Genomic DNA, 26164 nt, shown 5'->3' with positions numbered 1-26164 from the left:
AGAAGTAGAACAGCTTACTTTCCAAAAGAAATTCAAATGATGAACAACAGAATGATCAGAGTGCAGACCAATGGAAAAAATAATATCTATTAGAACTCTATTTTTCACTCATTTCCTAATTATACTATCTTTTAAGAAAGTCTGGGAAATAATAATAATTTGTTGCATTAAAGCCTCTAGGGTGAGTAAGTACTACTAAGAAAGGGGAGGGGAAATATAAGGGAGATCATTTGCCAGGAGCTGGGCCAACAAGTTTCATCCATCGCTGTTGTCTTTTTGTAAGTCCAGCACTGTTGATTAAGGGCAATGGTATTACAATACTATCAACTTAATTTATTTTAAACTCAAAATGGACAAATAAGTTAGCATTACAAAAGTTCTGAATTGTTTTTTTTTTTCCCTCAGACAAATTGATCAAGGAGCTCATCCACAGTGGTGTACTTAACATCTGGATAGAGCGATGATGCTTCTACTCCAAAGGATTGCTCAATTTCAAAGTTGGTTTGATCTCCTTTCACATAGACAGCATGACTGATTGCCAGCATCACACTGTTGGGTACAGGGGACTCTGTAAAATCAAGCATATATTAAACAGGTACTTAGAGAAGTACTTTGAAAAGAATTGGTTATACAGTAAAAAACTATATGAAACTGCAAAAGAAAAAAGAAGAAAATTGGTTTACATAGTAAACTAATAATGTTTGTTGTACACCATTTTGGTGCAGACACCTAGAGTGAGATACGAGAAGAAAATAAATAAGTGATAGATGTGATGTGATACGAAAATAGAGAGAGGGGAAAAAGTGGTGCTTGTGGGTGTTTACACTGTTTTTCACCTTACCAATCGGGAGTGTATAGTAAAACACTAAAACATGTTAATAGTATAGTATTTAATAATTTTCCACTACTGAAAAGTTCTAATCAGTAAAGGAAGCATTCATCTTCAACTTACTAATAACAAATAAAACAATGTTTAATAATTTCATTAACTAACCTTTAATTTGCTTCAAGACTTGATCCTCAGGAACATAGACTCTTTCAAGAGTCTTACCAATTTTCTTCTCCCAAAGAGAAACCAGGTCATTAAATGACAAGGTGTTGGCTGGAGGTCTGATGTATAGGATCTTGTTCAAGGTTCTTGGATCACTAACAGCTCTGATGGTATAGGTGCCAATGTCATCTTCCTTGTTAAAAACACCTGTTTAACCAAGCAAAGTTTAATAATAGGTAGATTAGTAGATAGACCTATGTACATGTAAATTTATGACGTGTTTGGTTTCACTTCTGGAAACCACATGTAACAGAAAACCATGTTGAATCACACGCTACAATGTGTAGCTTTTAAAATAACGTGTTTTGGAGTGTGTGTTATGAACATCCACACACTTGGAGGGTGTGTCATAAACATCCACACATGCTGAAAATATATTATGCAAAACTGTTAGGATGTAAGAGAAGGGAAAATTAGTTAGGGGCTTCTATAGTAGTCAGTGGTTGTGTGAATCAGATTAGAGAAGACATTCTGCATAATTGTAAGTTTGAGAGTTAAAGGAGAGATCCTCTGAGAAGGGGAAACCCTTGGGGAGAATTCATTCTCCATTTCTGTATGTGATTTTCAATAATACAATTCCATTCTTTCAATCAATATTTCATCTTCAATTTCTGGTTCCTATAAAAAACTGTGATCTTACATTTGGGGTTTCCATCCCCTAGGATAACTACTTTATCCCTTGGGGGAGTTGTGACTCCAGGCTGTGACAAAGTGGACAGGAAGTAACTAGCAAAAAAGTTGCAGGACACAATGGTGTGGGGAATTCCTTCCGCCTCAATGGCTCTGCGAACATTGACCTTCACCTGGTATGTGCTCTTTGCCGGATCCACGGCATGAGTCCGGTCCACATCATTCCCAAACTCTGAAGGAAAGAATCTCTGCCAAACAATATAACCATCAGAACAAGCTCAAAATATGTATACCCTCCAATCAGTATAATTATTACTGAAGCATCTACCACAAGGTTCAAATCAGAACATGCATGATCATGTGTATTATATTACATGATAATGCATTAAAATCCTCACCCATCTAGGGAAGGAAACTTCATGTTTTATTGAATAACTTAAATCCCACAAGTCACAAGTTTAAGCTATAATTCTAGCACACCCCTTCACGCAGCACACCCCTTCACGCAAGAGCTCATGCGTGAACAATGTACAGACTCACATTCCTTGTATTGAAATCCAACTTCTTATTAGAATAATGGGGCAACCAGGATTGATACCATGTCACGAAATAACTATCTCATAAGTGAAGTATGAATGGTATTATATTATATTTCTAACATGGGCTCTAGATAATAATAATAATATTAACCAGAAATTGAAAGAGGATAACTTATGAATATGTTTTGATGTACCTTCACATTTCCTGCTTCTTTAATGGCAGCAATGATCCTATATTGTTCAGCAAGCAGTACATGACCCACAGTAGAGATAACCACATCCACCTTCTTTATTGCATCAACCAAACTCTTATGATCATATAGATCTCCCTGAGACCAACAAACCCATGAAACAAACTACACATTGAAGATCAAAGTTTCTAAAACAGTTTTGTGTTTTAGTACATTACCAAATATAGAAACAAAAAATAGGATAGAAAAAGAAAAAAAGTGATGAAGGTGGAGAGTTTACGTACAAAAACAATGTTGGCACCCATGGTCTTGAATTTTTGGATAATGGGTGATCTTGCTGGATCGGAAAGAGAGGACTCTCGGATGAGGAGGTAGGTGGGGTGGCCAGCTTTGAGGCTTGCTTCCACGATGAACTTTCCAATGAAACCGGTGCCTCCGATGGAGAGAATCTTGGTGTCTGCGGCGGCCATCGGAAAATATCTCCGGCGGGTTAGTTTTTCTACAGAGACAGGACGACGGTCGACGGCGTAAGAAGTAAATCAATCCGAGAATGTGGAATGGTAAACAATGCTCTGTTCTGTTCTGACAATGGCGAGTATATTTTTTTTTGGAAAAAAAAATAAAAATGCTTTAATTTACTAAATTTAGTTTAACAAAAAAAACAATTCTTTACTTTTTTTTGAAGTTAACTAGCCACTAAAAAATATGAGACAGTTAAAAAAGTATCCTACCCTATGCTATTTAACTCATTCGAGATTTAAAGGTTTGAAAATTTCAAATAAATCTATTGAAAAAGAAAAAAATTTCATTCACACTCCATTAAAAATTGCGCAGAGGAAAAGGAGATAAACAGAAAAGAAAAAAAATGTGATGTGTGACTTGATTGTAACTTGTAAGAGTAAGAATAAAAATGAAGTAGAAATAAAGGGAAAAATGTTATTTTCCAGTTTCTTTTATTTACCTTGTTCATGGTGGTAGGTGAGAGTAAGGTGCAAGCTCTTTTATTTACTTTGTTTTAGAGAGCTAATTTTTTTTTTATACATTATCAAAAAAAAAACTAAGAGCTGAGCTAAGGACAATCCTTTAAAGTAAGATAAAGGAAGCACAACGATAAACCATAATTAGTTACTTACCTATTATGTTTACCTTTTATTTATCGGGAATCAAATCAAAAAAGGGATCAATTGACTTTAGAAGTAGGTTAAAAAAACTTACTCTAAATATTGATCATTAATTTTTGTAAAAATTAAAGGCTGAGATTAATACTTATAATTCATCACGTGAAGCTCTCCCGGCTTCTTCTTCCTTTTTTTGGTGAAGTCCGAAGGGGTAGCATTAAATATCAAAATAAAATTTTATTGATCTCATATCAGTGTATAAATATTTTATCCAATTACAAACGATATATGTTTAATTTTTTTTAAGGGGAAACATCATTTATTAATAATGAAATTTATTGAGAACACTCTCAAGTAGAAAAGAGCCAACGTAATTTTACAACTCACTCACAACAATCCATTTGTATATAACATCCTGATTAGCAACAAAGTCAACAAAAGATTTGATTCTCTATATATAAATGTGAAACAACCCCCCAACAACTCAATTAGTTAGCTTGTATAAATTGGTTTAAGTAAAATGGTGTGGAACCATCGTGTTCCTTGAACAACTCATCCACAGTGGTGAATTTGACATCTGGATAAAGCTGAGAAGCTTCTACTCCAAATGAGGGATCAATTTCGTAGTTAGTGTGTTCTTCCTTCACAAACGCAGCGTGAGCAATTGCCAGGCCCATGTTGAAGGGAAATGATGACTCTGCAACAACAAGAAAATCAGAGTTTTATCAGAACCTTCTTTTCATTAATCAAGGTATCCTTACTCCGGATAATCGTGAGACTAATAATTACTCGCTCACAATCAGCGCACTCTGAGTGTAGGGGCTAACAAATGAGTTTTTTTCATTCATAAAAGTTGAATGCTCAACCACAAGAGTTGTAAACATATTTTACATTAAAATTTACAAAAATAATGATCAGTTGCTAATTACCTTTAATTAGCTTGAAAATCTGCTCCTCTGGAATATAAACTCTTTCAAGAGTCTTCCCAGTCTTCTTCTCCCAGAGAGGTACTAGTTCATTATATGATATGGTGTTCGCCTGGGGTCTAATGTAGAGAACTTTGTTTAGTGTTCTTGGATCATCAACAGCTTTGATGGTAAAAGCAGCAACATCCTCTTCCGTGTTAAAAACAGCTGTTAATTAAGCACGAGTTAATTAATATTAGGAACACTGTATATATGCATCATCTAGTAATATTATTCTTGATGCAAATTAAAATTATTGTTGAATATACAAAATTTGATGGAAATACATCATATATGTATTAGCGACAGTTTATAACAGCCACTAGCCACTGGTGTTGGTGACGGTTGAAAAATGTCACTAATGCATAAGTCTGATGTATGACAACTATAAAATGAAATAAAAATTCAAATACACTATCAAATGTCGGTTTTCTATTAGTACACGTCAAATCGCGTCAGTCATGTACCATAGGGTAGAATTCACCAAACTACTATAGTTTCCCAAGTTTCTCAAAGGGTGTGTTGAAGTTTGGGTCAAAGATAAAAGAAAATTAAAATCGTATGTATACTTTGTTTTTTTACCTTTGGGGTTTCCATCTCCAAGGATAATGACTTTATCAAATGGGGTGGGTGGTATGGGCACAAAAAGTTGTGAGAGGGTGGGTAGGAAGTGTCCAGCAAAGAAGTTAGCCACCACATATGTATAGGGAATTCCTTCAGATTCAATGGTTCTGCGGATATTGACTTTAGTATCAAATAATTCCTTTCCCTCATCCACTGATTCATCAGCACGATCCACATCATTTCCAAATTCTGAAGGAAAAAACCTCTGTAAAAACAAAAACAAAAACAAAAAAAGTTCACAATGATTAATTAATGGCTCCAACTATATGCTTCAAAAGTATAAGTGAAGAAAATATGAGTAATGATACACAAATTATATACAGAGACACTGGCGTCATTTTCTTTTTGTCTCCCATCTATAATGGATCACAACAATTATTTCTCTCTTATATTTCTTTCTCACTCTAATTGTCTGATTGATGTCTGCACTATGCGTATGTCTATAAATCATTTTTCAGAAAATATATATTTAGGGCAATTCTAAAACATGGTCCCCCATGATTCATATTCTTTTACAATTAACATTTACTACATGTTTTTTATACTATAATTTTTATATGCTAAATTAATTTAGAGGAAACCTTTTAATAAAGACATATATCATATATGAAAGTTAAATTTCTTTGTAACATACCTTGATGTTTCCTGCTTCTTTGATGGCAGAAATAATCTTATATTGATCGGGTAAGTGCATGTAACTCACAGTAGAGATCACCACATCCACCTGTTTTATCGCCTTAACCAAACTCTCATGATCATGTATATCTCCCTACAAACACATCATGAAAAGTAGCCATCAATTAAACAACAAATTCCATATGATATTACACTTAATTATCTGCACTTCAATTAATTAACTTTGTTATAATGTGAAATTGAACAATATGTACTTCAATTAAATTTTGTTATCATTTGAAATTAATATTTATATAATATCACTAATTTGATATCATGTCATGGCCCAACTAGAAAGACACATGAATCATTTTGCAGGGGATTTACTTACCAAAACAAGGTTAACGCCCAAGGTGTTGAATTTTTGAATGATGGAAGCTTTTGCAGGGCTAGAAAGAGTGGAGTCTCGAACAAGGGCAAAGGTGGGATATCCAGCTTTAGCACTCGCTTCCACCATGAACTTTCCGATCCACCCGGTTCCTCCGATCACCAGAATCTTTGTTGTGGCCATTAGAGATCAAGAAGATAATAAGAGAGAAATTAAAGAAATGCAAGAGAATACTGTTTTTGTATAATAAGGGGTCCAAACTCTGCTCAGCAAAATGCGAGAACGAAGACCAAGTGTTTATATAAGGTAGTGGCGTTATAACTGCTTGTCTTCTAATACATAAAGCAGTATTTGTATTTGTTTTTGGTTACACATAAAGCAGTAATTGAATATTCAAACATCTATATTAAAATAGTCAATTTTGCTCGACTGAGTAACCTTCAGCTAGAGTTCGTATTTGATTTTAGTTGATATAATTGTAATAATTGTAATAATTGTAATTGTCATAGCAAGAACAGTTCATCCTTTAGCCACCACACATCAACTGTTGACCCATTCTTCATTCAAATCTTTCATGAGTCGTGATTTGTGAAAGTTCTGCCAGCTGCAAGCATGGGCAGAATATGTTTTCTAGATAATTTTTAATTTTGGCTAAATAAGTTTTAAGTGCGTGTAAAATAGACGAGGTTTGGTTTTAGTTCATCGCCGGAACAAAGTTGTATTTTGATCAACACAATTAAAGAAGAGTTCAAATCCTCTAAAGTAAGAATAAAATAAGTCATCACACCATTGATTAAATTATCTTTATTAATTTTAAAACCTGTAGAGAGGATGTCTGAAGAAGCCATCATGTTGGAAGTTAAAAAATTACATAGGATTTTTAGGAGTAACATCATCCATCCTAGAGTCAGCTAGCAGATCTCCTCCCCATAGGCATAGATCATTGTTCCACCCACCACCCAAAATCCAAAAACCATGTTTTGTGCTAGAGTTATAAGTGTATGAAATGAGTAAACATCAGATATAATAATTGAGAAGTGAGTAATATGTCCCATTTGATGGACATAGTAGTGCATGCTTAACCACTTGCTTATATGCCTTCCTTAATTTTCAATGTTCTTACTTGGAGAAAGAAGAACGGCAATATTTTCAAGAAGCCATTAAGTAGTTTCATCTTTAACAAGCAACATGTAAAAGTAAAACTAGTCAACTTCAATTAAACTTCCACCAGATGAAAAGGCAAGATGAGACTTAGATACTATTTAATGGAGTTAAACTAAGAATTCATAATCAAAGAGATGTTTTAAAACATAGAAACGGAACAATTATCATCAACCTTATTTTAGTTGCATCAATATAATACTTGGATGAAAATTTTAACCTGGGAACCTCAATCATGTTTGAAAAATGCAACACAATTTGCATTGGAGCAAGTACTCAGTCAAACAAGAATGTGAATTCAGCACTTAACAGAAACCTGACATTCATTCGTGTAAATTCAGCGCTTGAACAGGCCCATTTATCATCAGAGACATTTCATCCAACAAGTTGTGAGCAGTGGTGAAACTCAGCTTGAGACGATGAAAAATCCTACACCAAACTTACATGGGTACTCTCCCTTTTATTTTGGTATTGTATACCCTTTGTGTGTTGAGCATAGTAAATGATGTCCCTTAATCGCAAATTGTTGAATCTGATTGCAGTTTTTCGGCTGCGCCTACCGTGTGAAACTGACACACGGTGCTTCAGTTTTTCTATATGAGTGATAAGACAAAATTAACCTTCATTGCTCAAATTTTTCCATCTTTCTCCTTCCACCATCATCAACACTCACTCTTCTAACCTTCAAGTTTTCCAGATCTGCAGATTAATTGGAACTGAATAATGGGTATGACATTTACCAACTCTCACTCTTCTAATCTTCAACTTCAACCTTTCTCTTCCAACCCTATCTTCTTCTTCATCTTCTGTCACAAAGCTCTTCACTTTCTCCATCCCCATTTCCAATTAACCAGATTCATCAAAACTGGGTTTGTGTCTATTCTTCTGGGTTTTGCTGGGTCTCTAACTGCAGTTCATCCAGCCACTGCGTTGTACAGCCACAACCCCAACGCACCGCACATCCGCCAGCGGTTGTACAGCAACACCAACGGCGTTCTCAGCACAATCGGTACTCCGACCACTGTAGAACCATGGAGATGGCTTACCTGATGGCTTTGAAGCATTTCTGGGCAGCAAAACACCAAAGATCTCCACCACGGTTCCTAGATCTGGGCAAACTTCAACATACCTGCAATTGGAGTTTCCAGCCAACTCCGGCGTCGTTTTAAAGCGAGACCACCACCATTAGACTTCTCGTCTTGAGAGCTTTCAGATCCTGTAGTTAGCTCGTTGAAGTGAAGCTTGGGTGCGCGGCGGACAAAGAAGCGACACGGCGGAGATGGTGCGGTGGTGGATGAATCCGACCAATGGGGGTGGGTTGGGGAAGAAGAAGGGTGTTTTTGTAAATTAAGATATAATTAACAAATGAATTGTTTTAATGCTAATTTATCTGAACCGTTAAAATTTAAAAATATCAGATCTAATGGTGCATATGAAACTGAAGCATCGTGTGTCAGTTTGAGACTGACACACGGTAGGTGAAACCAATGAATGAAAATGAAATAAGAGATAAGGTGAATAATGAATCATTACTCATGATTCAATTGAATTGATTTGTTTTCTATTTTGCAAATTTCAATCACATATATTTTTGGCCAAAAATAAAAAATAATTTTACTGCAAACAGGGTGTAGCCAATTAATTTGCTTATGTAACCATGCATCATTTACTAGTAGGGCTTATGTATAAGTACCAAAACAAAGTAGAGTTGTGTACTATGGGCTTGCCTAAACTTAAAAAGAAATTATTTGGTAAACACTGAAACACTACAAACCACGATCAGACACTCATTTTTGTGGTAATTTTTAAAAACTGCCATAAGCTATATCAACAGAAAAACCCACCATAAAAGTGAAGTGTTCAAGAGTGATTTACGCTACTTTGACGTTTGTGTATCATTGTTTAAACTTTTACTATAAGGTAAGTGTTTTGATATTAATGAGAAAATATAGTGATCAATTTTGACATCTCACTTTTGTAATGATTTTTGATCGCCACAAATTAAAAAGTTAATTTTTTCACTAATTTTCATTTTGTTACAATCAAATACTGCCGTCCAAAAGTGATCACCACTTAACGTGGTGTGTCAATCACCGCTATTGTTTCATAGATAAAAATTAAGAGTAATAATACATAGACGTATAAACATGTATAAACACCACAAACATTTCATTTTTCTCATTATTTTTCACTACTTATCATATATCATATTCATTTTATCTTCCTTTGATGTTTACTACACCCAATAGATGTTTACGAATATTTTTGAAAAAATATTAAATTTTGAGTAATTTTCTTCTCAAAATGTAATGAGGTAGGAAATTATCTTCCATCTCAATTCTCAATGCATAACTGTACAGTACTATCCTTGAATTTGAAGTATATAGAACTCACTCAACCTAGGGGTTGAGAATTAATAACTGAGATTGAGAGCTGAAAGCCCAGAGTAGTGTTTGTGTTTGTTATCAAATGGAGGAGAAGAGCAAAATCTTGATAATTGGGGCAACTGGATTCCTAGGTTACAATCTAGCAGAGACAAGCCTCAAATTTGGTCACCCCACATTTGCTCTTGTTAGAGACTCTGCATTTTCTGACCCCATCAAATCCCAAAAGCTTCAATTCCTTTCCCATGCCGGAGCCACCCTTCTCAAAGGTTCGCTTCAAGACGAAGCTAGCATTGTTGATGCTGTCAAGTTAGTAGATGTCGTCATTTGTGCTGTTTCGTCTAAACAGACTCTTGATCAAAAACTTCTCATCAGGGTTATCAAACAACTGGGCACTATCAAGGTTATGCATCACATTCAAACCTTTTTCCATTAACATTTTGTTTTTCTTAAGTTCTATGTATTTCTGTTACTTGTCTTTTGGGTTAAATTTGTTGTTAAGTAGAAATTACAAGTGGGTTTAGTAAATGTCTAGTGGGAATGAACCTGTAAATTACAAATGCGAGTTGATGCGGCTGCAATTGCGGTTGCGATGCTGATGTGGGGTCCAGAACCCTTTAAGTTGGGCTGCAATTGCGGTTGCGGTCTGCAATTTAAAATGCTGATCCTTAAACCTTGATATTGTGATAACCATTGGTTAAACTTGATATCAATTTCATACAAGTGTTTATTAGTGAAGCTTCTGCTCCTTGCATTATTGAATGGTTAAATATGGTCAGTAATCAGTCGTTAGTTGTGGGATACAGAGGTTCGTCCCATCTGAATTTGGATCAGATCCTATCAAGGCTCGAGTAACTGAGCTTGATGATGGCTATAATTTCTATGCACCCAAAATTGAAATTCGGCGGCTCGTGGAGGCTGAAGGCATTCCATATACTTATATCTCGTGCAATTTCTTCATGAAGGTTTTGCTTCCTTCTCTTGCTCAACCAGGCTTAGAAGCTCCTCCACGTGATAAGGTCACCATATTTGGTGATGGGAATACCAAAGGTTTGCTTGATCAAGACCATTGTTACTCATTAACTGATATTGTCTTGCTTTGCTCATTCATGAATGGTTTCCTTGCAGCTGTTTTTATGAAGGAAAGTGATGTTGCTGCCTTCACTATCAGTGCAGTTGACGACCCCCGTACGTTAAATAAAGTGGTGTACTTGAGACCCCCAGGAAATGTTTATTCTTTGAATGAGCTGGTTGAGATGTGGGAGACTAAGATTGGGAAGAAGCTTGAGAAATTGCATGTCTTAGAAGAAGAGCTGCTCACGAAAATCAACGGTATTATAGTAGTAATACATACAACATATATATCAGTTCATTATGAATTACTTGTTAAGACTTTAGGACTTAGGAGGTATGAAAAATCACATCATATAGTACTTTAGGACTAATTGATGGATATGAAGTCTCTTCTTACATATATGTTTTCAAATTAACTTGCTCTAAAAAATTTGTGAGAGAAAAAATTTCTCATAACATCTACCATTGCAGGAACTTCTTTCCCTTCCAACTCCAAAATGCTTTTTATATATTCTGCTTTCATCAAGGGAGATCACACATACTTTGATATTGAGTCATCCTCTGGTGTGAATGGTACAGAACTGTATCCGCAACTGAAATATACCACTGTCAGTGAATTCTTAGACACACTAATTTAGACTTTGTTTAGGATATTGGGAAAGTGCGCATTGCACATATTTATGTTGAAAACTTCCATTTTCTCCTTGGTATGTTTATATTTCTAAACTCAGCTCAAGAATGTTTACTGTGATGAACAAATAAAAAATGCATGTTCTTGCTGGCTTCACCATTTCGATTCCTTGCAATTTGCAAGGAGTTACTGGCACCAAATTCAGCAATAGACTCACATTGTAGTATTGTACAGTGTGGAAGGATTTCAGCTAGCAGTTTTTGTTTTCTACACTTTGACTGCTGAGATCCATGTGTTGAACTGCACCCGCCAGCGAGTCAAATTACTGTTAAAGAAAGGAGTTCTGTCTAAGCAATCGCTGTCACGGCCTCACGGGACGTCCCAGGAAACCGCCACCAGGTGAACCTTTTTTAGATCTAGAGTTCTCCCCTCTTCTTGTTCTTTCTCACTCATACTCTAACAAGGTCAATTGGTGTTCATTGTGTGAAATTGTCTTGTGAGCTTCCGGTTGGCCTTTCATAGTTTTCTATGGGTTTGTGTTTCCAAACTCCTATTTTGATTCATGCTTAACATTTCATGTGATGTCATTGTTCTGTTATTGTAATTTTTTTTTTTGAAAATGTTATTATAATATGAATATGACTTGGGTTTTGACATTTTATATTGCCTAGTGTTTCTTTTTGCTTTCGGTATTGGAATATTGAAAGGTAGAGGAGAAGAAAAATTAGAGATGACAGTAAAAAAGGTTATAGTTAAAAAATACAAATCAAGTTCATGCTTTTAGAATTTTAGTACTGGTGGTCACTTTCTTTTAGTTTTGACAGACAATTTGTAAGGTTTGAATAAAGCTCTTTCAAATTTAGTGTCTTTCTAGAAAGTTAAAAGTAGGAGCCGACAAACACTTTGATTTCATTGCTTGAATATTGTGCTTGCTGTTTGATTATATTAATTGATGCCATTTTATAGTGAGCTAATATGGATAACAAACTAATTCAAATTGGCAACCATGACCATATTACACCTCCTTTTGAACTCATAATTTTCAGGTAAGCAGAAAAGTAAAATTAAAACACAAGGCTTCAATAGACATGTAACAAAACTAGAACAGCTTTATTCATAAATGGTTGATAACATCACAAGACAATGCTATTCATTGGTTTTATATTCGCACAATGAAGTTAAAAACATCAAAGTACATGTATACCAAGTGGTATTTTGGTATCTTAGACAAACTGAATAAGGAGCCAACACTGACATTTTCTTGAAAATGTTCACACACCATTTTTATCCTAGTTAATGGTATGTGATTTTATTTAACAGTGTATTGTTTGGTTAAGAGACCTAGTAATCGCTTCCCACAATGTAGAATTTGATTACTAGCTCAATAATCAAACAGTACATGTTGCTAATCAAAATTGGTCAATTGTTGATGGGCACAAACTGGTTTAAGTAAAAGGGCGTGCGAGCCTTATTTTCCTCAAGGAATCCATCAACAGTGGTGTATTTGACTTCAGCATAGAGATCTGAAGCTTCATATCCTAATGAGGGCTCAATTTCAATGTTAATGTAATCTTGACACAAATATGCAGCGTGGCAAATTGACAGAGCCATATTTATGGGATAGGAGGACTCTGCAAGAACATGAAAAAAACTTGCAACTGTCAGCCCAGGCACATAGATAAAAAGTCTTATGCCTAAAATTTCAAGTACCCCAATAACTCATGTGAAATGAAAAAGACATTATTAGTTACTAACAAGACAAAGTTTTCATCTTGAATAGTTACAAAAAAGTTTCACTCACTAACCTTGAATAAGCTTCAATACTTGCTCCTCTGGAATGTAAACTCTTTCAAGAGTCTTCCCAGTCTTCTTCTCCCACAGAGATACTAGGTCATTATATGATATGGTGTTGGCTGGGGGTCTAATATAGAGAACTTTGTTCAAGGTTCTTGGATCATCAACAGTTCTGATGGTGAAAGTGGCAATAGCCTCTTCGGGATTAAAAGTACCTGTTGACCAAGCACAAGTTAGTGCGTCTTTGGATTGATGCTATTGCTATCACATTGATTTTGATAATATTGATTATAGTAAATGTGGGTTGGTAGTGAAGTGATTCATGTTTGAATTCATTTGTAAAAAAATGATTTTTGTGGGGGTAATGTTGTGATATTCAGTTGTAAAACCTCACAATTGATTATGTTCAACGCAAAAGCTACTATATATCTAACTTCTAGCAGAATTGATTTGGGACAAAAATCAGTTCTCCAAATTAACACTCAAACATCTATCAGCATGTTTGGTAGCTCATTGCGTGGTGTATAGGATAAAAATCCTGTAATCTTCAATGCTTGCTAGTGTTGCTTCTACGTATAAATGCCTCGATGTGTGAGCCAGACGCAGAAGCAAACACGCATTCTATATTGTCATCTAAAATTGATTTTATTCTATCAGAATTGATTCTGGCAAGTTCAGGGAACCAAACATGCAGAATCATGATGCAAAACTATGTTTCTTTGTACCTTTGAGGTTTCCATCTCCAAAGATAACGACTTTATCTAATGGCGCAGCTATGGCTCTAAGCTCTGGCTGTGTTGGTAGGAAGTGTCTAGCAAGTATGTTAGCCACCACATAGGTATGGGGGATTCCTTCAGCCTCAATGGCTCTGCGGATTTTGGACTTACTCTCAAAAATAGCCTTAGCCATCACAGGTCCTTGTTTTCGGTCCACATCAAATCCAAACTCTGAAGGAAAAAACCTCTGTGAAAACAATTAAATAATATTAGAAGGAGCTCAAAATATGTCTTTGCTGAACAGGATTATCCCATGACACGACATTACCATGTTAAAATTATGTGTTTATCTCTTTATTCATATGCATCGAATTTGTGCTATCCTCTGATGTTTAAGAACAGAGAGATAGGTGTAAAATTTCACATACAATATTATGTAACATGAGAGAATCCTGATCCAATTTAGTCAGATTTATTGCTGAAGCAGCTGCCTCAGCAATGTGTGATTGAAACTTTGAATTGTAATTTTGATCATGCCTATCTTAGTTCAGATTATATATCATGAATTTAAGCATCAAGTTAAAGTTTCATCCTGTCTTTTATATGAAACTGCACAGATTTGGGTGGAACTGAGTTTTTAACTTGGTAAAGAAGTTCACAACAATTGAAGTACCTTGACGTTTCCTGCTTCTTTAATAGCGGAAATGATCTTAAATTGATCAGCTACTTGCGCATGATTCACGGTTGAGATTACCACGTCCACTTGCTTTATGGCCTTAACCAAACTCTGGTGGTCATGTATATCTCCCTGAGAATAAGATTAACATCATGAAAAGCCAACATTAAAAGGTAAATTCCCAAGTTCTAAAAGATACAAGTATTGCATTTTGCTGATTTGCTCCCTAAATCTTTGCCCAAGGCACGCACACCGAATATGATCCATAAATTAAATTAAGCTTCAGATGAAATTCAGCAATGAGAATAAATGAAGTTAGAGTTTAATTATTATGCTCTAAAAATGATTTTACACAATTATTCAATTAGTATTCATCATGTCATAGTTAAATTTAAATTTGAAATTAAAAATATTTAAAATAGAAAATGCAAAGATGTAATTAAATGTATGTATAATTTTTTTCATATTATCAGTGCATATAAAATAAATCATCAAATTGGGAGACCAGTTTTCAAATTACCGAGTATGACACATATGACATGTTGGGAGCCTGAGAAGGTCAGTGGAGACTCATTACTGAGTATAAGGGTTGCCTACCAGTTAATATTTATTGAACAGAAGGGCTTTATAAAGTTCGACCTATATGTGGATGTGAGAGTTCAACCATAAAACTTATGATTGGTTGCATGTACTAATCCAAATTGGTGTTTTGCTCTTTTCTTTTGTGTTTTATTTTAGCATTCTTTACCCCAAAAAATAAACACAAATCAAAAGTCTTCATGAACGATGAGAATTGAAAGTAAAATTATAATATATCAATAGATTTGTTCCATCCCCATTTTTTTTGTCTTTTTGTTATATGGTTATTTCAAATCATTTTTTTAAAAAGAGTATTAGCTGTCTTGCTCTAATAGCACCACCTCATGCAACCCAACTAAGACCTCAATCATATCTAGTTAGTTTGGATTAATTTACATTTTCTCATAATTAACTATGACATCTATAAACTACTCATAAAAAATTCCCCTCAAAATTAATTTTTGCTTTAGAATAGGGGAATTTCAACACATGCTAATCATTAAAGAAAACAAAATGAAACCATTAAAGAAAAGCCTTAAGGTTGAGCATGAGGATTAATTTACGTACCAAGAGAATGTTGACACCCAAGGTTTTGAAATGATGGATGATAGTTGATTTTTGTGGGTTGGAAAGAGTTGAGTCTCGCACAAGGACGAAGGTGGGGTGGCCAGCTTTAACGCTTGCCTCCACCACGAACTTCCCCATGAACCCTGTTCCTCCTATCACCAGAATCTTTGCTGCACCCATCGTAAAAATTATTGTAATTAATTATCACTCTCAATTGAAGATGTAATAGAGAGATAGCTCTGTAGTACTCTTGATCATCTGCAAATCATGATGTCCTCTTATATATAAAGTTTAAATAAAGTTATTTTCATATTTTATTTCATACTTTCCTCACTTTCCCATTCAAAGAACTTTCAGCGGAAAAAGAAGAAAAGCATGATAAGACGACGTTGAATAATCAAGCATATGGATATGGTTATGGAAAGACGGATGTGGTCATGACTAATATTCAACGTACCATTAGTTTTATGATATTTTAAGTGCCATCAATAATGTATTCTGGCACAATTGACTAACTGGATTAGATGGACTTAGCTGGCTTAGATAGTTAATGAATAGAATATATTCCTCATCCTGTTACAGTTAATTAATAGCTTCTCGACAAATTGGAATCATCATTAAGAATTTTGTGAACGTGTCATTAGAAGAGTGTGTTTCTAATTCTAACACTCTTCGATGAATTTAAATTCATATTTTTTGGTTTCATAAGGTGTTGATTTCACACAGTAGTTAAAGATTACTTTAAATAAGTAGGTTTTAATTTTGTTTGTCTGATACATTGAACTTGGGGGCACTAACACACTATCTGATAAGTCACGGTGGGACACTGTTCCAATATTGAATCCTACACGGTGATTTATGGAGGAAAGTTCTTTTTTTTTTCTTTTCTTTGGGTTACAGATTTATGCAAGAAAAATAATTGGGAAAGTCAATTTTGGCTCCGTTCCAACTCCAAGTGTTCCTACTTCCTACTTCCTATTGTCTTTTTTTTTTGAAAGTTACTTCCTATTGTCTGTAGTGAGAGAAAACGCAGACAAATAAAATCAGTGTAATTAATTTGTTAAATCATTTTATTAGTATTATTTTATTTTTAACTTCTACTTTTGAATTAATCAATAGTTTTTTTTGAACAGGAATTAATTAATAGTTGCATTAAAGATAAATGTTATCATAAACTTTGATAAATGATTTTTTGTGGATATATTAATAGGATTCAATGTATTTTTTTTAGAAATGTTACCAAGTGTTCTTCATGAGTTGATGCCTTGATGGACTAAGTAAGGAATTAATTTTTTTCTTCAAAATAGCCTTTAGCCCTTAATGACATTTTCGATTATCCATTGATTTTCAGGGAATTTTATTTATTTATTTATTACTAGTATTTTTTACCCGTGCATATTCATTTTTGTTTATTATGTGTATTTTTAAGATTTGTGTGTTATTTTTTTAAAAATATTATTGGTATTAAAAGAATAAATTTTTATTATATCATAAATTTTTAAGTTTTATTTTGTGATAAATGTGTTTGTTTTTATAAATGGTACATTTTTTTTTGAAATGTTTATAAATGGTACATTGTTCTAAAGTCTTTTTGGCGATGAATGTGTTTGTTTTTGTCTTGTAGAAGCAAAATTATTAATTTATTTGTGGTTTTCATCATTATTGACAGCCTGTAATTTTTTAAAATGTTATTTTTTATACTTATTAAAAGAAAGTTTAAAATAAAAAGAATAAAATTAATTTTAGATATAAAAAAACATAAACTTGAAAGTTTTTTTTTTTTTTTTGCTGATGAATGTGTTTGATTTTTTTAGAAGTACAATAATTATATTTATTTGAGTTTTTTTTTGTACATCGAAAAGATAAATTGCACCCGCCAAGAATTGATCTCTGGACCTCCCCACCCCAACTCATATGTCCCCTAGCTCTTCTTATTTTAGTTTATTTGTTTGTCTAAATGTTTGCATTCTTTAATTTTTTAATATAAAATATTAATAGTTTATTTAGAAGTTGAAGACTTAAAGTAACATATATAAGCTTATAAAAGTCATTGAGTATATTATCATATATATTTTTTCCCATTGCCAGTTGAGATTAAAATTGGGAATTATGTTTTTCCTTATTTGTTTGTCACAAATAAGCATTTTTAATATTATACATTCCTTTTAAATTTAATTTTTCTTCTTAAGATATTTTCTATATCACCTTTTTATTAAAATACTTACCATATTTATTTATTAAATAATTACTTTAACCTCACAAAAATTTGTTAAATGTTTTCCTTAGAATGAGTAAAAAAAAAACATTTCCAAAAGGTAACATCTTTTTTATCTCAATGACACCAAAGATAGAGAGATTATTTGTTGTATCCAACAACAGATAACCATGAGGTCTAAAGATAATTAATAATTATAGAACTAAATATAAACTTCAATTAATTCACACATACGTAAATTACTAACTCCAACTATTCTTATAAATGATTTAGAATTTATTTTTAGAGAAACCAAATACACCTAATTATCATAATCACTCAACATCACAAATGACGCAAGCTTTAATCTCCCTCACATTAATCCTCTCTTTTTCCACCTTACATTCAACCACAACATCATGAAAAAATAGGATCAAGAATCATGATTAATATAATGATGAATATCATGTCATTGCCAAAGTAATTTTTTTCATTCCTGGATGCCTCAGTCATTTAATAACTCACCCTCCACATATAAGAGAGTTAAAAGAATATGTAATTATCAACATGAGACTTGAAAATGGCCAAATTAAAAAAAAAACATTCCTGGATGCCTCAGTCATTTAATAACTCACCCTTCACATATAAGAGAGTTGAAAGAATATGTAATTATCAACATGAGACTTGAAAATGGCCAAATTTAAAAAAAAGCCAAAATTACTAATATATAATATCCAAGTATCAAACAACTTACAAAGCATGTTTTGTATTAAAATCGCATGACCCGCAAGTCTCTCCAATCTGCTACCTCAGACTGCGTCTGAATAACGATTAAAATTCAAGGGAGACCAAAAAATAAATTTGTTAATATTAAATAATTCAGAATATGACCTTGGAGCTGGAAGAACAGGTGAACACATAGCAGTGCTCGAGTTCGTAGCTCCTTGAAAAATGGAGGAGTATCCTATAGATTCATTTGGGAAGCTTGTAGATGCTCATTCCAAAGGCAATCCAAATTTGCACATGATTCAGTATAATTCTTAATAGAAAGATGACAACAAAAATTGAATAAGCATAAAAAATGACACCAAAATGATAACCGTTGATGCAATTCCAAGTTATCATCAATAGACTGATAAGCCATTCCAGGATCACTATTAGCATGGCCATTAGCATGCCTCGAGATTTCACAAAGTACATCATCCATAGCTACGCCATCTAAAGGCCAATTAGTAACTTTAGGTTACCAAGGAAAAACAGTAGTCACAGCTTGAAAAGAGTTACATTTTAATAGAATCAACAACCTTACTTCTAATATTATAATATTAGAACCTGTTGGACTTCTTCAGCTTGAATCCTTTATAATTTCCGGTCCCAAGAAAATCATAAATTAATAATTCATAGAAACTGAAAAAAATATATTACACTCTATTGAAATATGATTCAATAGTTGTTTGTTTTCCTTTAAAGTTCAAGTCTATTTGGAACTCATTTCTAACTTTTCTTATTGCATCCAATAGCTCAGGTGTTGTATTTTTTGTATTGTATCATAAAGTTGCCTTTTTGTTTGGTATGTATAATATAATTACTTAAAAACTCTTTAAATTAATAATTATTAATTTATCGATAAATTAATAACTCTCTAAATTAATAAATTTCTCCGGTCCTGACATTATTAATTTAAAGAGTTTCTACTGTACTTTGCAAACTACTTTTCTTTTTCTCTGCCCTGACCATTCATCTTGTATCCAGCGAAGATAATTGCAAAATTTAAGAACAAAGAAGCTAAGCAGATAAAGGCAAGGATGAAACTTGTCTTCCCCATGGTATGAGGTGAATTTTAATTCGATATGCATTTTTTTCAAATCGAAGTTGTTGATAGAAGGCTCCATAAATCTCAAGTGACCTATCTAAAATTCAAATGTCAATGTGTAAAGCTAGATAAACCAACACCTAGAATAATGAAAAACCTCATCATTTATTTGCATAAATTAAGAGGCTTCCACCATAAAGAAGATGGCTGCATTAGAAATAAAGCAGTTTACTTGGTCACATGGAGTAATACAGTTTCACAATTCAATCACTGACAACTAACTTCTGCAAGCACACAAAAGTAAAATGAGAGATGTTTCCAGAGACATGCTCAAATTCCAGGGGAGAGATTCTTTCACAGCTGATATATCTTAGGTAGGGATGGCAACGGGTAGGATCGGGCACGGGTTTTACAATTACCAAACCCAAACCAAATCCCAGAACTCAAACCCATACACAAATCCTTATGGGCGATAAAATAAAATCCATGCCCAAACCCATTGGGTTTCGGATTAACCCGAAACCCAAACCCAAACCCATTGCTTACGTGAAATAACAACTCATCCCATAACTTGATCCAGAACCTACTTTATAAAAAAAAAGGTGAAATTCATAGAAAGGAAAAAAAAAATACTATTCATCACCCTCATCCATCACCAAAGTGAGATAAAAATAGTTTAGAGTTTACTTTCTCAAACATACAGAAGTGCAATTAATCATCAAATACTAAGAACAAAGTTAATAAATATATATGTATGAGGTATTTTTTTGTAATTTTATGTTTTGGGTACCTATGGGTTTGGGTTCGGGCGGGTTTGGGCACGGATTTAACTAATACCAAACCCAAACCCATAAACTGCTACAGTAACAGGCAAAACCCAAACCCAAACCCAAATCCAGTCAATTCGGGTTTTGTCCGTCAAATCGGATCGGGTTCGGGCGGGTACCCATGGGTTTGGGTAAAATTGCCATCCCTAATCTTAGGGAATCAAGAGGGGGATATGCTCAATGAGAGATTCTTTCACAGCTTGTATGCCTTAGAGAAAGTCTCAGGAGGGGGATAAGCTGAAACATTATATCAAAATAGAAAGTAGTGAGCAAAGTAAAAGCATTCTTATTTGTCCTTCCACTGCACGAAAGCCCCATTTAACAACCTAACTTCTATAATTTAAGTCGACAAACAAAAGAAGATCAATATCGAGAAATAAAAAGCGTATGAATATCAAATTCCAGTAAAAGACTGTAAGCGACTAAGCGGATAGATACATTTTCTTGTTAAAATTAAGTTATGGCATAACAGTACTATGTGGTATAAGCCTAAGAGAAAAAGAAACCATTCAAAAAGAGCAAAGGAATTATAACATAAAATGGTACGGTAAAGTGGTACTCTTCTCCCCATCTCTATAGCTTTCCGTCTCCTTTTCTCTATCTGTATGCTTCTCTTTCTCTCTTTCCTTTGCCTTATGCCTATCCCTATAATTCAACTAAACCAACACCTGAATTTGAGCAAATACTACTAATTACACAGAAACAAAACCATATCGCACATTGCAAAAAAATGAATGAGCCAAGCTAAAGCAACAACTCCGTCATACCTAACCTCCTCATCTCTCTTTTCAGGGCAGTCAACTTTATCATCAACATTACTCAATTCATGATCTTCCTCATGGGTCTTTCTACTTACTTTATCTCTTGACCTTTCTTTATCTCGATCTATCTCCCTCTCCTTCTCTCTATTTTTATCTTTCCCCTTGTCGTTCTCCTCATCTTTATAGTTTTCCCTCTCCTTTTTACTGAATAAAAATAATGCAGAAATAAGAGAAAACCATCACAGCTGACACACACACATTCCCCTCTTATCCTAAGCCACCAATTTACTCCCAGAATTATGTTTTGCTACTATACTTATTGCACAATTGCCTTCTCCAGTACCTTGCTGCCATGATAACATTCTGTTACACCATCCACTACCATTCTCTTCTTACAATTTGCACCATTCCTATTTCTCCTCTCATAAACATGTATATTCCCCCCTCAGATGTGATAACAATTAACTATTTAATCAAGTAAACCCCTTCAAAAGAATAAACACCTACCAAGTGAACTTTGAAAGCGGTATCTGCATGTGTTACTGCTTCCTCCAGCTTAGTTTTCTCTGGGTTGGTGGTGAATCTTGGTCAAAAGATCCCATGATGTCTTTTTGTTGATTCCCAGTTGCAGGATTTTCTGATTCTCCATATAGGCCCTCCTCATTTTTGGCAATCTTATTGAGGGTTGGATCAAAAGCAAAACTATTATCCAGCACATTAGAAGCAACAACTGCTTCACTTTTACTAAGAGGCTTCTACACAAAATTATACTAAAAGTTAAAAGTTTCACCAAGCGAAATCTCATATTAAAATACATTCATTCACCGCGTTTGGGGCTTCTTCTTGTTGGATGTGACCTGGGTCTTGGGCTTCATAACCAAAACAAATAATTAGCATTAAAACAATAATATAAAATGGAAATCAAAATCAAAATCGATGAATCTAATACCTCCTTTTTGAAAGGCTCTTCCTTTTCAGATAATATCAAATCAATGTGTCAGGGACCGGAAATTAAATCTCAACCTTCAATAGAACACCATCTGGATCCCGAGATACATAACCAAAACAAAGAATTAGCATGAAAACAATAGAATGGAAATCAAAATAACAAAAAGATGAGTTTGATATCAGTACTAACCAAATCAAAATTGAGTTTGTTATACTGTGACTAATGTCTATATTTTTTAGAAGACAATCATCTCCTTTAATATAACTTATTTATTAGATATCTTTGTGAGTCTGATTAAAACATTAAAGTGACTCATACCTCAAGGGACTTGAGAAATTCCATTGCCTGCAAATACAACATTAAAGTAAGTTCAATGAACGGATCCAATTTGAATGCATCACCAAGCTGGCTTACAATCTCACCTCTTTTGGGTGTCGGAATCTGCAAGAACATTATATGAGTGAAGAGAATCCTCACTCAATATTGGTAAAAATAAAAAAGGCCCCTCTTTTTAATCACATCTAAATTATGAAGAGGTTTAAAAAACTGAAAAGAGTGATGATGCTACTTTGCCAAAGGAAAAATATTGTCATATGTAAGAATGTTACTCCAAGCCATCTAATAGCCAAGCAGCACCTTTCTTACCAACTGCTACGTCAGCCACCAACATCTTTCCCATGGAATTCATAATCAATACTTAACACCTCAATTAAAAATATTTAATAGACATAAAGCTAATGATTAGTGGTTACATAACTAATGCTCTTCAATGTATAATAACTCATGCCCATTCATTTTGTAACTGTGAAACCTTTATTTTCTAATTAAAAGCAAATTTATTTCTAATAGTAACACCCATTTAAGTGGTTAAATAGAGTGTCAAAACAGTAGCCACAACGATTAAATAACAATACAAATTTTAACGAAAAAAGAGAAACAAAAGCTGATTTTCTTAATTCTTTAAGCTACACGTAATTATGAGGCTCTAAAAACACCCGAAGCATTCCTAGGGTCCAATGACTTCCAAGTATAACCATGAATTACAGCAGTCATCCTCATATGGGAATTTTGAGCACCAAGTTGTATAAAATTGATTCATAGTGTAGAAAAAAGAATCTCAATAAGGTAAACAAAAAGGATTTCAACTCAAGATACCATTAAATGTTTCTTTATCATTGAAGCTCAAGGACAACCAATTTATATAGATACCTTAAGCCAATGGGACAAAAAACTTTTGACTAATAACCTCATTGCAACTGGCAGGCCTGTAAATTTATAGAGAAAAGCACAACAAAAACACATTAGCTCCTATGTAACTCAAAGGTGATGCACGGGGATATTAACCAAAGAAAATCAACAACAGAGAAAGATGCGGACCTTTCGGAATAACACAATGTTGAGTAGCAGATTTGGAGCAAGAATGGTCTCCACAAACGCCTAAGTGAGAAAAGGAGTCAGAAGGTGCCTGTTAAGAACAAACTAAGGTTATCAAATAAACATGTGCTAACAATGGAAACCAATGAAAAATCCATATTATTACCCTCAAATCGTTATAAGATCGCACTATGATGGAGCCAGATACACCAACAACACAGAAGATGTTGATTTAAAGCCAAGAAGGATTGTAAATAAGTATTACAACTTACAACAGATTTAACTTGCAAGTACTTGTAGAGAGCTTCCATTCCAAAATCCCTCCCAAAGGCAAAATAACAATTGATCCAAATAATGCCCGCGTGAATCGACTTGACACAGTGTTTGCTATGTCTAGGCTCTTGGTCACAATGCATGCTGTTAAGCCATATTTGGTGTTATTAGCACTTTTAATTGCTCCTTGAATGGTCATGTTGTTCACACACACACACATATATATATCACACTCAAATTTAGTATCCATTAACAGCTGCATATTTATCTGATAGAGAAAGAATGGTAGGATGACATGAAAAAACTAATTATAAAAGTATTAACTTACTTAAATTTCATCAGTGCCATCACAGGACCAAATATTTCATCTGCAATAGGCATGTCCTCCTAACAAAATTGTTAAGAATTCAAAGGAAAAAGACAACATGATGGTAAGATATCAAATTGCCTAGAAGAAACCCGCATGGAAAAAAGAAAAACACAAATGCATGAAACATTCATTCAATTCTAACCCCAAAAATGCGAGCATGGGCGGCAATTCAGATGAATGGAAGTCCTTCAAATTCGGTATCTACAAAGCAAAACTGTAGGAAACCCAAAACTGAAAGAGAAGATTAGACCCTCAATTACATAGTAAGGTCGGTGCCGCGTGAATGCTCCTCTCCAGCGTGGGTTGGTCTGCTGCAGAATTCATGGACGATGCCAATTGAAGTTAACAAAAAAGTAATAAATCCAAGCATTGATAAACATACCCAGAAATATAAATGAAAGAAAGACCAACAAAACCAAATGTTGAAGAAAATAATATAATCAAAGGCATGAGGAAAACCATGTTAAGAGAGAAAGAACAACCAACTAAAGTTGCGCATCGAGCCCTTCATTTGAGTTATCCGGATGCTAACGGCAGAGCCAGGGAGGAGATGTAGAGGTCCTCTGTGACCTCAGCGTGAGGAACAACAAATTGGGGTTTTAACTGAAGAGAGACCTAATATGAGCGACCACAGATGCAAAGAGGAATGAATCGGCAAAACGTATGGAATGAAACGGAATAACGGAAGTGTGATGAACCTGGGGATTTAGAAACCCCCCTATAAAGGGGAAAATCTTGCCTTGATTCACCATCTAAATTTCAATGCGTGTCGGTGTCTGTGTGGGAGATTGTTATAAATAATTGGCTACCTCTCCACTAAGATGAAACCGCTAGTTTGAAAGAATCCAGAAGGCCAAAACTTAACGCACAATGTAGATGAAACTGCAAACATTTGAAACGCCCCATAAGGATACAGAAGGCCAGCATCCAATGGCCAAGATTTCATCATGAATAATTAAATCAAATTTACTTAATTACCCATGCTTAAATTATCACTCATGTGCAATGAATAACTGAGTTACTAAATTGCCCTCAAGGCTGCAAAAACTTTGCTTTTATATAGATTATAGATAGATAGATAGATAGATTTCCCAACTGACTATCCTCATTGCACTAGACATCCGGTTGAGCCTTTTGCATTTTTATAAATGAATAAATAAAAAGTTTTAATAAAAGTTTTTTACAAGAGAGATAAAGAAAAAGCAAACTCACAAGAACGGATCTTCCTATGTACCAAAAAAAAAGCTCACAAGAACGGGTTGCGGTGCAGTCTTCAAGAGAACTGGATTTTGGGAGTTTCGTCGAACTTTGGTCATGACACAACTTTCATAGCGAACCTGCTCGCGATAGAAACACGTTGCAACATGGTTGGAACCTTGGCTTCCAAAATGTTATGTGTGCCTCAGATTATATGACAGTGGTTGAAGTTCTTTAGCCTACTGTTGACATGAGTAGTTAGCGGGAGAGGGATACAATCTCCAAAATCAAGGCCATGCTTGCTTGGGATTGGCACATTAGTGTTGTTCATATCTCCCAAGGTAGAAATAATGTGACGAACATCTTAGCTCGCCAAGCGTTTAGAGATGGTTCTCGGTGTCGCGTCAGGAAGCATCCTCCTTCTAGTGATTTCATCCCTCTATTTGGAATTTTGGATGCAGTTATAGATAAACCATTTGTTTCTTTTTTAATTGGAACTATTTTTTACATCTATGTTGTTTGTTCCAATATTGTTAAATAATATGTTCTTTTTGAAACATTTGTTAAATAATGTTTTTTTTTTTGTACATATGTTGATTTTTTTAATAGTTAGAATTTTTAAACTAAATATTTATTAAATATATGCATCGCACGTGTTAATAAACAGTTCAACTAAATAAAATCAATTGATATCTTTTTATTC

At 34.2% G+C, this 26164-nt stretch overlaps 5 protein-coding genes across 8 annotated transcripts; 1 reads left to right on the top strand and 4 right to left on the bottom strand.

Annotated features, from left to right (window-relative positions):
• Positions 1-73: 73 nt before the first annotated feature.
• LOC130747484 (phenylcoumaran benzylic ether reductase Pyrc5-like) lies at positions 74-3004 on the bottom strand. The gene is made up of 5 exons (XM_057600436.1): positions 2696-3004; positions 2415-2549; positions 1692-1929; positions 995-1198; positions 74-568 (listed from the first exon to the last, which is right to left on the bottom strand). The coding sequence occupies exons 1-5, from the start codon at positions 2879-2881 to the stop codon at positions 402-404; spliced, it is 930 nt and encodes a 309-aa protein (XP_057456419.1). The 5' UTR covers positions 2882-3004; the 3' UTR covers positions 74-401.
• An 843-nt stretch (positions 3005-3847) lies between these two features.
• On the bottom strand, positions 3848-6443 carry LOC130747483 (phenylcoumaran benzylic ether reductase Pyrc5-like). The gene is made up of 5 exons (XM_057600435.1): positions 6125-6443; positions 5753-5887; positions 5077-5323; positions 4459-4662; positions 3848-4226 (listed from the first exon to the last, which is right to left on the bottom strand). Exons 1-5 carry the CDS (start codon positions 6302-6304, stop codon positions 4018-4020), a joined length of 975 nt encoding a protein of 324 aa, XP_057456418.1. The 5' UTR covers positions 6305-6443; the 3' UTR covers positions 3848-4017.
• Positions 6444-9610: 3167 nt separating this feature from the next.
• Positions 9611-12391, top strand: LOC130747481 (probable pinoresinol-lariciresinol reductase 3). Of its 3 annotated transcripts, XM_057600432.1 has the most exons (5): positions 9611-10069; positions 10473-10716; positions 10795-10998; positions 11212-11313; positions 11606-12391. In XM_057600432.1, exons 1-5 carry the CDS (start codon positions 9752-9754, stop codon positions 11623-11625), a joined length of 888 nt encoding a protein of 295 aa, XP_057456415.1. In that variant the 5' UTR covers positions 9611-9751; the 3' UTR covers positions 11626-12391. The 3 variants fall into 3 exon arrangements, with proteins under 3 accessions (XP_057456415.1, XP_057456416.1, XP_057456414.1); XM_057600433.1 differs by having other exon boundaries at positions 10632-10716; positions 11212-12391; XM_057600431.1 differs by having other exon boundaries at positions 9613-10069; positions 11212-12391.
• Positions 12392-12460: 69 nt separating this feature from the next.
• On the bottom strand, positions 12461-16062 carry LOC130747480 (phenylcoumaran benzylic ether reductase POP1-like). 2 transcript variants are annotated; one of them, XM_057600428.1, is made up of 5 exons: positions 15704-16062; positions 14555-14689; positions 13891-14128; positions 13177-13380; positions 12461-13002 (listed from the first exon to the last, which is right to left on the bottom strand). In XM_057600428.1, exons 1-5 carry the CDS (start codon positions 15881-15883, stop codon positions 12791-12793), a joined length of 969 nt encoding a protein of 322 aa, XP_057456411.1. In that variant the 5' UTR covers positions 15884-16062; the 3' UTR covers positions 12461-12790. The 2 variants fall into 2 exon arrangements, with proteins under 2 accessions (XP_057456411.1, XP_057456412.1); XM_057600429.1 differs by lacking the exon at positions 15704-16062 and adding an exon at positions 15078-15234.
• Positions 16063-20506: 4444 nt separating this feature from the next.
• LOC130743033 (uncharacterized) lies at positions 20507-25145 on the bottom strand. Its single transcript, XM_057595138.1, has 9 exons — positions 24747-25145; positions 24407-24575; positions 24223-24281; positions 23894-24038; positions 23625-23712; positions 23457-23512; positions 22566-22592; positions 22248-22338; positions 20507-22167 (listed from the first exon to the last, which is right to left on the bottom strand). Exons 3-8 carry the CDS (start codon positions 24273-24275, stop codon positions 22324-22326), a joined length of 384 nt encoding a protein of 127 aa, XP_057451121.1. The 5' UTR covers positions 24276-24281; positions 24407-24575; positions 24747-25145; the 3' UTR covers positions 20507-22167; positions 22248-22323.
• Between the last annotated feature and the right edge of the window lie 1019 nt (positions 25146-26164).

The sequence above is a fragment of the Lotus japonicus genome, chromosome 3 (assembly GCF_012489685.1).
Source record: "Lotus japonicus ecotype B-129 chromosome 3, LjGifu_v1.2".
NCBI lineage: Eukaryota > Viridiplantae > Streptophyta > Magnoliopsida > Fabales > Fabaceae > Lotus > Lotus japonicus.
Note: the sequence above shows the minus strand (reverse complement) of the source record. Positions and strands in the feature narration are given on the sequence as shown.

Bases quoted from the DNA above. Each gene is read 5' to 3' on its own strand.
- LOC130747484 (XM_057600436.1), bottom strand. From the start codon at position 2,881: ATGGCCGCCGCAGACACCAAGATTCTCTCCATCGGAGGCACCGGTTTC. The intron at 2,550-2,695 runs GTACGTAAACTC...TGTTGGTCTCAG, and splicing joins TGGGTGCCAACATTGTTTTT to GGAGATCTATATGATCATAA. The intron at 569-994 runs GTTAGTTAATGA...TTGATTTTACAG, and splicing joins AGTCTTGAAGCAAATTAAAG to AGTCCCCTGTACCCAACAGT.
- LOC130747483 (XM_057600435.1), bottom strand. From the start codon at position 6,304: ATGGCCACAACAAAGATTCTGGTGATCGGAGGAACCGGGTGGATCGGA. The intron at 4,663-5,076 runs GTAAAAAAACAA...CTTAATTAACAG, and splicing joins TGGAGATGGAAACCCCAAAG to CTGTTTTTAACACGGAAGAG. The intron at 4,227-4,458 runs GTAATTAGCAAC...TTGTTGTTGCAG, and splicing joins GATTTTCAAGCTAATTAAAG to AGTCATCATTTCCCTTCAAC.
- LOC130747481 (XM_057600431.1), top strand. From the start codon at position 9,752: ATGGAGGAGAAGAGCAAAATCTTGATAATTGGGGCAACTGGATTCCTA. The intron at 10,070-10,472 runs GTTATGCATCAC...TGTGGGATACAG, and splicing joins AACAACTGGGCACTATCAAG to AGGTTCGTCCCATCTGAATT. The intron at 10,717-10,794 runs GTTTGCTTGATC...GTTTCCTTGCAG, and splicing joins TGGTGATGGGAATACCAAAG to CTGTTTTTATGAAGGAAAGT.
- LOC130747480 (XM_057600428.1), bottom strand. From the start codon at position 15,883: ATGGGTGCAGCAAAGATTCTGGTGATAGGAGGAACAGGGTTCATGGGG. The intron at 14,690-15,703 runs GTACGTAAATTA...TCTTATTCTCAG, and splicing joins TGGGTGTCAACATTCTCTTG to GGAGATATACATGACCACCA. The intron at 14,129-14,554 runs GTACTTCAATTG...TTGTTTTCACAG, and splicing joins AAGAAGCAGGAAACGTCAAG to AGGTTTTTTCCTTCAGAGTT.
- LOC130743033 (XM_057595138.1), bottom strand. From the start codon at position 24,275: ATGCCTATTGCAGATGAAATATTTGGTCCTGTGATGGCACTGATGAAA. The intron at 24,039-24,222 runs GTAAGTTAATAC...ATGGCTTAACAG, and splicing joins ATGGCACTGATGAAATTTAA to CATGCATTGTGACCAAGAGC. The intron at 22,593-23,456 runs GTATCTATATAA...TTGTATTTGCAG, and splicing joins TTTTGTCCCATTGGCTTAAG to GCAATGGAATTTCTCAAGTC.